The sequence below is a fragment of the Sitodiplosis mosellana genome, unplaced genomic scaffold (genome assembly GCF_009176505.1).
Source record: "Sitodiplosis mosellana isolate CC-2019 unplaced genomic scaffold, AAFC_SMos_1.0 Smas_scaffold_11, whole genome shotgun sequence".
Classification (NCBI taxonomy): domain Eukaryota; kingdom Metazoa; phylum Arthropoda; class Insecta; order Diptera; family Cecidomyiidae; genus Sitodiplosis; species Sitodiplosis mosellana.
This window is the reverse complement of record NW_022595253.1, coordinates 378,217-389,088: the sequence shown is the minus strand read 5'-3', so window position 1 is coordinate 389,088 and position 10,872 is coordinate 378,217. Positions and strand designations below refer to the sequence as shown.

Here is a 10,872-nt window from a genome sequence, read left to right as displayed (position 1 = left end):
GTCATCATCACAAACACACCGCACGTACACATACATGTGTGCGCACAGCACACCAATTCCTTCATGTACGAGTGATAAAAATGTACATACCAAAACATTCGTGAATCGCTTTGTGTGCACTTGTATTGTGTGGTCAAAAGGAATGAACAAGTGTTGTCGCTTATGTTTTGTCAAATTCGCTTCTCTGTTTCGTTCGTTCAACGCACACAGAAACACGCTTCACACTCATGACTTTGCCGTGATTGCCAAGATGATCGCATGTTACAACACTATTTTCCTCTCTCTCTCATCTCTCCGATTCACAATAAAATTGTCTAATGTCAGTTATTGGTCGGGGCACAAAATGCACATCTTTATTTTGAAATATTCATCAAAAAAATTCAATTGAAAATTTATTTATTCGATTTCGTAATTTTCTACGTTTTCCTTCATTTCTTTAATTATCCTCTTCTTAATTCGTCTAAAATCTACAAACTAACCTTTGATACAGACACATTTTGACACACTAACTGATTACTGAATGAACCTACCTACTTTTTAATATATATATAAATGTTATTGATTCAATTCATGACAACTTGGATTATGCCCAATATGATCGATTTAAAAAAAGTTTTAAATGTGTTCGGTTTAAGAAACTGATGTTATACCGGCCATAGGAGATCCCATTTGTGTGAGAACCTGGTCTAACCATTTTAGCGGTCCGTTCAAATGTAATTCAATCCAACACGGCGTCGATGTGACATCTAATCGGTGATAAGTGGTTCCCCAGCCCTTGACAAAACTGATTCGAATCGTACACATTTTGGTTAGGCCATAGGTTGCCTCAAATCCGGAATGAACAACGTTCCCGAGCAAATTGCTAAATTCAGTGAAATCGAAAATTTTCAAGCTAAACCTAGGCAGCACTTTACAAACTACATGCGGATCGAAACCATGAATATGATTTATCATTGAACCTTGTACGAAAATCGGATGATCGGACAAGCAATCCAGATATAGCTCTTGGCCCCTGTAGTAAATGCTCACGCCTTTGCCAATGTGTTTACGTGTTGATTCGATCTGGAAAAATTGAAATAATTTTATAAGAATAGTAATAATAAGAAGAAGAAGAAAGAAATCGGAATAAATACGAAAATTTTACTCAATTCGACTCGGATTGAATATACCCATTTGATTTGGGTCTTACCGTGCTATTCCGACTGATGTTACTAAGTTGCCCCAAGCAAAATCGATTTGATGTTTTGCATGATGGATGCGTGAATCCATCGACGATTAGTGAATGTGAGTTTGTGCTGCATCGAAATTGTTCACCAACACGGCTGTTCAGCTCATAGTAGGCAACGGTTGCCCAATATTCGGGTTCTTCGTAATGGACTTGTACCATGCCGGCGGAATTTTGGTCAAATCCATAATTTTCCTGTTTCCATGGTGGCGATGGTGTTGCTTCCATTGCTGGATATTGATAGTTTTGTAATTGAAATCCATTGGATTGGTTTAACATTGGTGATGTTATTGGGCTATTTGGTTCCGATGAACATTGCGAACTTGTGCTATAGCCATTTGTTGACTGAGCACTGAACCGATTATTGTCATAGACTACATTCCGCGGCATTGTCATTTGTTCCGGACGCTGATGCTGTTGCAATGGCAACTTTGAGAAGCCTGGTGCAAATTCTGAACACCGTGGCACCAAAATTGGCGGTAGCACACCGCTTTCAACTCGCTCATAGTGATAGGGATTGATGCAAACATCATCCGATCGTTTGGCCTTCGAAAATGGGAACTGACAATTTGGAACGCTTTTCAACTCGTTGTGATTCTGTAAATCAGGCCAACGCCATACGCGACCGTAGATTACATGCGGCAATGCTTTACAGTTCGATACCTAAATTAAATCGTAATTAAGTTTTCGAACTAATCTTGAGTTAGCATATTGTGTGTTTTACCTGTAAACGTCCATCCATGGATCTTGGAATCGTAACACAATCGGATTGAGCATTTTTCGATGCCAATGCTTGTTCCAATTTCTCCAATGCATGTGGTTGCTTCTTAAGTTTCTTTACAAGTGCATCAACGGCTTTATTGGCCCAGTCTTCCTTTTCGTCACTTTGTTTCCATGACATCTGCTTCGGATTACCTCGGAAAAATTTCGTTATCTTCGCAAATGTACTTAGAGGTCGACCGTTCGAATCCATCTCGTTTCTTTTCTCTTCTCTTCTCTTGTTGTTCTATGGTGAAATAATGCAAACAAATTATGGTTGAAATGTGTTGAAATGTTGGTTTCGTTTTAAAAAAGATCCGTTAAAAATACAGTGCACTTTTCTAGGACAAATACCTGCTACTTCAAGTACTAATCTTTATGATCGTTCTTTGCGAATATATATATACAAAATAGATAGAAAAAAAACATGCAAAACAGATAAATACACCTGCAATTAGCATAATTACGGTAAGGTGAGGTGTTTTTAGCCGATCATTAGACAGGGACTATTTTATGGTGACTTTGTGTTATATACGTTTTATGATGCTCTTTAGCGACACACACACGCACAAAAAATGGAATTAATCTGAAGAAAGCATCAATTGCCGTTCGGAGAGAGGCGCTCTCAGAAAGGTGCAAATGGATGGAGGTGTCAAAGTGCACCCGTAATCTCGGATTAAAATGCACTTTTGTCGATTCCATATGAAAACGAACACGATTTGTGAAGTGAATGTCTAACGAATGCTAAACATGTTATGATCAAGTCACCGGATATGATAGTAGACATTGAAATAACGCCATCGAAAAATGCTTGAATGTATTTTGAATCGAAGAAAAAAAAAATCCATCGGCTAATATTTGTCTTCATTTTTGAAAAAAAAAAAATGTAATCGATCAACATATTTTCGATTATTTCGATTCAACTTATCAACCATTGCTATTTCAGTGCGTTGTTTACATGCTGTCAAACATGTATCGAACTATGCCATCAACAATCAATAAAATCAAATAACAAACTACCAAAAATACTTACACTCAAACCAAACACTATCGGTTCCTAATGATATGCTATTTCCAGATTTATCTCTCTCTCTCTCTCTCTCTCTCTCTCGTCCACAACAATAACAAATCAGCACAAAATTCCAAATGAAATATTATTCTTTCATTGAAAAAGAAATCAAAATGACAAAAATCTATGACAGACGAAACGAAGTATGATCCAGCCTCACCAAAGTGCTGTGTACAAATGAATGTGGCTTGCAACAGTGAGTCAAGTGTGTGCACGCCAAACGGTCAGTGTGATGCTTCTGTCATTTCGCTTTGCATACACATTCCACATTCGGTTTTGTTGTGTTGCGGTGGGAGGAGCTTAGATTTTAATCGGTTTTGAACGATTTGTGATGATTTGCAAGGAATTTTTCCATCCGATAAATAAATAAACTCAAGATAATTCAAACGAAAATTCAAACTAAATGATGCAAGTTTGAAAATGAATAACAGCTGATTTTGTTTCATTTAGAAACAACATATAAAGTGTTGCCAGCGTGATTAGACATTGTGGCGAGATTCAAATTTTTTTCTTTCCTTCTTTCTTTCCTTCAAATCAAACACAATGAACCAAAACTATTCACATTGAAAGCCAGATAAGCGAATAATCAGCAAAATTTAATTAAAAAAATTGTTTATTTTTTATTTGGAATTCCAAATATGAACATATCTTAATAAACAAACATGCTTCTTATGCGAATTCATTGGATTTTTCCTTGTGATTAGATTAATTCGTTCGGTCGAGATTCTTCACAATGACTCCGGTAACTCCATGTTTGTGGATCAAACAAGAGCTGTAAACAAAAGAGAGTTCCGTTTATAAGCAAAGAGCACAATTTGGTAATTTAACTTGCATACTTCTTTGCTGTTTCCAATATAACGACTGGCGGACCGGATTGTGGTTCCAATTTTTGAGCTTGGTCAAGCAGCGCAACTAGTAGACCAGACGATTGCTGTGAAATGTTTCCACGAGCTGCAGAACAAACAAAATTCGATTACAATCATATGAATAGCAAACTGGAGAAAGGCATTGTATAGAAATCTATGTTCCAAAGCGAAACATAAAAAACAGAAAACCATACCTCCAATGCAAAGGCCGTGTCGATTCGCACTCAAACATGCTGTAATATTTTCATTGGCAATTCTGAAATAGCAAAATATTCATAACTAAATCGTATTTTCTGTAATTGCAAACAATTTTCTTACGTGTCGTCTAAGACTTTATCAATTTCTTGTTCCATTTTCAATGTTCAATGAGCTTGGTAAAGTATTGGAAAAATACGATTTTCACAAAGAAAAACCAGAATAAATTTTATCACATTGAAAATAGCAATATTGTTTTGATTGTGTCACATTCTGTCAAAACACACAAGATACCACAGCAAATGCATTCAATTCCACAGCTAATCTGAACGAAGCTTAACGCACTGAATAGAGTGAATCGGTTTGGCTGTCAAAACAATGTCGAAACCCATCCGATGCGATAACTTTTCCAAACGTATAGTGTTTATGACATTTGTGATTGTGAGGTTATGTCATTCATAGTTTGCATAGCATTGACACTAAGCAAACCAAAAAATTGTGTTGTGTGTCTCTTTATATATAAATTAGAAGGATTTTAACCTAAATTATTTGAGTTTTAAAGCGACAAACAACTTAAAAATGGGTTCGCGGAAAAGAAGAAGAGAGCGCGATTCGTCTCGTCGCCACAAACGTTCACATTCTCGTTCATCGTCGGAGAGTCGTTCGAGGTCACCAATTGCACCACCACCACCGAGTATATCCAATCGACGAAGCAGAGAAAGAGACAGAGATGAAAAAGAGGATAGACACAGACACAAACACAAGGACTCATCAAAATCGCGAAAACACCATCATCGCGATAGAAGTCGCGAAAGAAGCCGAAGCCCTGGTCGATCCAGACGCTCAAAACAAGAACCAGAGATTCATAGTGACAGTAAGTTGAAACGAATTCCGTCAAAACTACTTGATTCATTTATATAAAATTTCAATTTTCCATAGGTTCAGATTGTGTTGAAGTGCCATTGCCACCGCCAGCTCCAGTCATTTCCAAGCCAGCCAAATCAGCCAAATCACCATCACCAATTCCAGAGAATGGCGCCGGTGACTCGCTTTCCATTGAAGAAACGAATAAATTGCGTGCAAAATTGGGTTTGAAACCACTGCAAGTTGATTCCAATGAGAGAGCATCACCGTCGAAGAAGAAAACCAATGCCGAAGGTGAACAAATGCACAAAGATGAATGGGGTGAATTCTACCACAAGCCAGCAAATAATCTGTCGGAGAAATTGCAAGCCGAAAAGTTGCGAGAGAAATTCCGACAGAACAAAGAGAGGCGAGCATTGGAAAAGAAGATGAAATCGATCAAAACACTCGGCGAACACGATTCAGATGATGATGTATCCAAATGGGTCAATTCGAGTCGAGAGAAGGAAAAGATGAAAGCCCAAGCTCAGCGTAGAGCCAAAATTTTGGAAGAGATGGACGATGAATTCGGAGTTGGTGAATTGGTACAAGAGGAAACGAGGCGAGAGAAGAAGAAAATTTACTCAGAGAACAGTTTGAAGGGGCTGAAAGTCGATCATGATTTAGATGCATTCACAGAAGGTAAATCGGTCATTCTAACGCTAAAAGATAAGGATGTTCTTGATGTGGAAGACGGTGATGTATTGATGAATGTGAATATGGTTGACGATGAACGTTACCGCAAAAATATCGAGAACAAAAGACTGAATCCCAATCAATATGGTTACAATGTCTTTGACGAAGAAGTGGATGAGTTTGGAAACCCTATCGATCGCGGTGTTTTGGGTAAATACGACGAAGAAATCGATGGTAAAAAGAAAAAGAAAACATTCACCATTGGACAGAATGTTGCGCAGGAAATCGCTCAGAAGCGAAGATTGCAAGAGGTATACCAAATGTTTTGATTTAAAAAAAAACGACTTTATTCTCAAACGATTTTTTATTTCAGATAAAATCTAAATTGGCCGGTAAGCGTTTAGAAACGTTAAATGAACCACTGATTGCTCCAGCCTCTGACACATACACCGAGTCGGAACTAGCCACGTAAGTAGCCCATAATTTTAAATGGCTGGAAGTGATTCCGCCTTTTGCACGACATCACCAATTATTTTCATCATGCCATGCGCGTCGGTCTCCTCCGCGGTCATATCGTCAACTTTATCCGTTAATTTTGCCTCCTTCATTAGTATTTCCGTTGAATCGACCGCTTCCTTTGGAATTTCGGCTGATTCTATGTGCACAATGGTCACAAGCTAAACAAAATTCAAGATATTTCAAATGATTTTTTTTCTTCTTAAATTGAGTTTTACAAAAGTTACCAAAATCAAAAAACAGATGAAAGTTTTCGGTGACATCTTCACTGAATGCTCAATTCCAAACTATACCTGAACACGGTGATTTGCATCACTTTATATATGCGTTCACATCACTGTACTTTGCGCGTAATTATTCTCTAATTTGCCAACAAAGTGGCTTTCAAATAATTGTTTTTTCAATCTACAAAACCCGCTATTGATGAGCACAATACCGTATCGAAACGAGCAATTTCGATTAACCGATTGCATTGTCTCACTCTCTATGACATCAAAAACATCCGTCACTTGACATGATGTTAAAATCGTTTTAACGATTTCTGATAAAAACCAAAACGTTAATCGCAGCGGAAGTAATTGTTTATGAATGTTTTCAAATTCACATAAACGGACAAAAAATATGCGTCATTATGATGAATAGTCGAATGACTATATTTTCAATTCGAAATTTCAGATTCAAAAAGCCGAAAAAGAAGATAAAAAAATTGCGCAGAAAGTTGAAGGCTGAAGATCTTGAACCATTGCCAACAGATACTGACTCATTGGATCATCGCAAACGTGATCCCAACCGTCATTTGTCGGATGTACTAGATACAGACGATGTGAATATGTCCGACTTCAAGGAGGAAATCAAAATTGAAGAAGAGGACAACGAACTGGAACACATTTTGTCAAAGGTGAGTTGAAATCAGAGATGTCAAGGGATTCAGTCAGAAAGTGTGTTGACCTGTTGATTCAAAACTGTGCAGGCGCAATTGAAACAATTGTTGATTTTGCTGTCTCTTTTCAGGCCAGACGCTTGAAGCAAGTCGAAGCCGTGAAGACCATGGGCTTGGATGTGAATAAAATCAAAGCCGAAGTCAAGGCAGAGCCTGACTCAGACGATGAACTGAGCTCAAATGATTTCATCACATTGAATCAAACGGCTGAATTTTGCCGAACACTTGGTGATATTCCAACGTACGGCCAGTCGGGCAATCGAGGTGTGGATGCAAATGAAATTATGGATTTAGATAGCGAGCACGAGGAAGCGGCTGAACCAATGGAGGAAGAGGAACCAACGACGGGTACATGGAATTCAGTCAATCCCGATTTAGAGACAAAACCAATAGAGAAACATCTAGAAATAGCCGAAGTGGCCATTTTGGACGAAGAACCAGATGTTTCAGCCGGTATGGGAGCTGCGCTAAAATTGGCTTTGTCAAAAGGTTACCTAGAGAAAGAAGAATCAAATCGACCGAGCAACACTCGAATGGCGCACTTGCTGGCGCAAAACTATGCCATTGAAGATAAAACGCACGGGTATGCATTAAAATCAGGCGAAAAATTGGCTTTTTGAACCAAGACATTACATTTTTCGGTTTAACTTTACATTTTCATATTGAACTTGTGGAGTGTTGAGAAATTGGATTTTATTTTTACGGTTTCAATAAAATGGATATCGATGTTTGCTAACATTTAAAATTTACACTTTGTTTTTCAGCGAGGACGACAAGTTCAATCGCCGTGATCGCTTCCACAGCGGCCCGTCGAGTGATTTCAAAGAGAAAGACAACTACAAGCCGAATGTCAAGCTCGAGTACATCGATGATAGTGGCCGTTTGCTAAATGAAAAAGAAGCATTCCGATATTTGTCGCATAAGTTCCATGGCAAGGGGCCTGGTAAGAATAAGATCGAAAAACGTCTTAAGAAGGTCGAACAAGACGGAGTAAGTGCAGTATGGCATTGGATCCATGGGAAAAACTACATCATCTGAATCGAAATTTAACTAATCACATGTCTTTCCGATTTTTTTTCTTTTCTATTTCTCACACACAGCTCATGATGAAAATGAGTTCGACCGATACACCGTTAGGTACATTGACCATGTTGCAGCATAAGCAGAAGGAAACTCACAGTCCATTCATTGTTCTCAGCGGAAGCAAACAAGCCCACGGCTCAACCACCATCACAAAGCATAAATAAAATGGTCCGCATTGCGATCGAATTCTATTCAAGATTTGCACTCGATAAACTCTGTAAAAAAATAATCTTTCCGTTTCACATTTTAGAATAATTTCGAAAAGCTAAAGAAATTGTTGGAATAAAAAATAGAAATTAATTTGCGAAAAAAATGTACTTTTGTGTTCATCAGTTGCGTGGCTTTATATCAAGTTGGGTCGCGTCATCTTAGATTCACATGAATGTGTACTCTTTCCATCACAAATGTTCACATTTTCGCATGTTTTTTTCCACTTCTTATAAAATGGTTGTTACTGAAGCATGAACGAAACATGAACAAGTGCGTAGGACAATTGCTGTGTGTACTTAGCATTCGGTTTGGGTATGTAAGCCGTGAGTGAACGCAATATCATAGATTCTGGTTGTAAGAGCATTTTCTTTTAATTACTCTTTGTATAAAGTTATAATTTTCACTGCACGATCAAGAACGAAGAACCAAACGGTTGAAGAACAACAACAAAAAATGAGCCCTAATTATATAATATGGAGCTGAGCATCGTGCATACAATAGTTTCGTGAATAATTATTAATTATAGAGCGTACGCATTTAAGGAAAAACTGAACATCGAAATCAAGTGAACTTCTTCGCCTTTCAAGATGGAATTTTAAAAAAAACAACAAAATGAATAGATTCCACGACAATTATATCAAGCCGAATGCACACATCATGCGAATAGCATAACGAATTTTTTTCGATCAAAATCTTCAACATGAACATACTTTTATGTCGCGCACACACATCTAGTACTTTAATGCTTCCTCTAGTTTGTTGTTACTATCGAATTTCAAATGGAATGGTACGACCAGTTCGCAACCAGTCTTATTTTGGGTAAAACGAACAAATTCAATTTTAAACGTTTCTTATTCCACGCTAATTGATTTTACAATTACACTACTTTTGGCCTTTTTTTTCTATCACGTACTTTTTTTTTCCTGAATCAGTACGCTTCAAGTTGAAATGAAAATAGCTCTTTTTTGTGGTGTTAGAATGAGCATTTTGTCGTTTTCCATGTTTTGCTTCGTTGATTCTTCAGAAATTTGATTGCTTTCGTTTCATCAAACCATACCAAATTTCGGTACCAAATGGACAAAAAACCACTTACACTTGACCATTTCGAATTGAAAACAAGAATCGACGATTTTCTCTCTCTCTCTCTCTCTCTCTCTCTCTCTCTATCTGGATTCAATTTACTACTTGAATCGAGCGAGGTATGATCAAAATAATTCTGTTATATTCTCTCAGCTCTGCGGTTCTCATTCCATTTTCAACATCGGTCGAATGGTTGGCATTGTCTCGATTTAATTTCGGGAACAAATAGCCTATAATGGAATAATTTTGCTTTTTTTTTAATGCCTTCTCAAACGTAATGTGCTGTACTGGAATCAACAGACACTGACTATGAGTTATTATGTGAAAATTTCGGTAATTTCATTTTGTCTGTGCGTGATTAATGATTATCTTCCGAAATAATTACCTTTATCCAAGTCAACTAAAGAGAAAAATTTAATAAATTGCACTCTTCCTGTCTCCAAACCAGCCAACCTTTTGGTGACGATGCATTCATTTTTGAAAATTGCACTGTTGATATATGAATTAAAAATTCCATCAAAGACTGCGAAAAACATGCGATTTAAATGAATACATATACTTTGAGAGGATAATTTGTAACATGCCAGTGCCTACTACTATATTTTGCTATACTATACTTACAAAATTCAATTTATGATCGCAATTATTTTCCCCTTCTTCTCTTGAATTGCGGCAAGTACTAGAAATAGTGCAATTCCACATGAACACATACTTGATGGACAACATATCGACTCCTGTGTTTGCCTCCGAAGAAAATCAGGTGAAGCGTATCGCTGAAAGTCAACGATGCAACACCAACGCATTTCCGCCTGGATGAAGAAATGACCGAGACTATATGATCACATGCAATCACAAGACAGGCAGCATAAATTCATACTTTCGCGCAGAAAGAAGGGCTCTTCAAGTCATTTTGATCATACACAGTTTGACCATCAATAATTTATGTTTCAAAATTGCGATTTCATAAGGACTGCGTTCGTTTTATTCGAATCTTCTATGTTATTGAAGAGTTAGACCGTTTTAAAATTGATAATATTCAAAAAAATTCAACACACAGATTTTTTTTTATTGAATTTCGTAATTTATGCGCGTTGTTTGTCTCATATCAGTTACATAAAAATTGGTTTTAAATAAACCCAAGTAATTTCAATTTATTAATCAATATTGGATTTATTGGAAAAACTTTTGTTTATTAGGAACTTTATTGGATTTTATTTGGTAGAAGATATATGTATATAAAAATTGCTTAAATCTAAAGGCTTTCAAAAGGGTTTCGTTTCATTCTAAAATCGGCTTTAGAATATCAACGCGATCAACATAAAACGCTATTCTGAGTTCAAAAATTGTATGGGATGGATGGATTAGAATGATTTATATTATATGATTCGAT

General features: G+C 37.1%; 3 protein-coding genes across 3 annotated transcripts; 1 reads left to right on the top strand and 2 right to left on the bottom strand.

Annotated features, from left to right (window-relative positions):
• Positions 1-320: 320 nt before the first annotated feature.
• Positions 321-3,067, bottom strand: LOC129567371 (protein mothers against dpp-like; the record flags this gene model as incomplete). Its single annotated transcript, XM_055444189.1, is given in 4 exon segments — positions 321-1,062; positions 1,190-1,888; positions 1,950-2,231; positions 3,018-3,067. Coding segments are annotated over 3 exon segments (1,380 nt in total). The 3' UTR covers positions 321-630.
• A 581-nt stretch (positions 3,068-3,648) lies between these two features.
• Positions 3,649-4,403, bottom strand: LOC129567372 (uncharacterized). The gene is made up of 4 exons (XM_055444190.1): positions 4,238-4,403; positions 4,114-4,175; positions 3,890-4,004; positions 3,649-3,825 (listed from the first exon to the last, which is right to left on the bottom strand). Exons 1-4 carry the CDS (start codon positions 4,270-4,272, stop codon positions 3,759-3,761), a joined length of 279 nt encoding a protein of 92 aa, XP_055300165.1. The 5' UTR covers positions 4,273-4,403; the 3' UTR covers positions 3,649-3,758.
• A 124-nt stretch (positions 4,404-4,527) lies between these two features.
• On the top strand, positions 4,528-8,505 carry LOC129567370 (U4/U6.U5 tri-snRNP-associated protein 1). Its single transcript, XM_055444188.1, has 7 exons — positions 4,528-4,988; positions 5,054-5,964; positions 6,027-6,121; positions 6,845-7,067; positions 7,181-7,692; positions 7,874-8,099; positions 8,210-8,505. The coding sequence occupies exons 1-7, from the start codon at positions 4,694-4,696 to the stop codon at positions 8,354-8,356; spliced, it is 2,409 nt and encodes an 802-aa protein (XP_055300163.1). The 5' UTR covers positions 4,528-4,693; the 3' UTR covers positions 8,357-8,505.
• Positions 8,506-10,872: the final 2,367 nt, after the last annotated feature.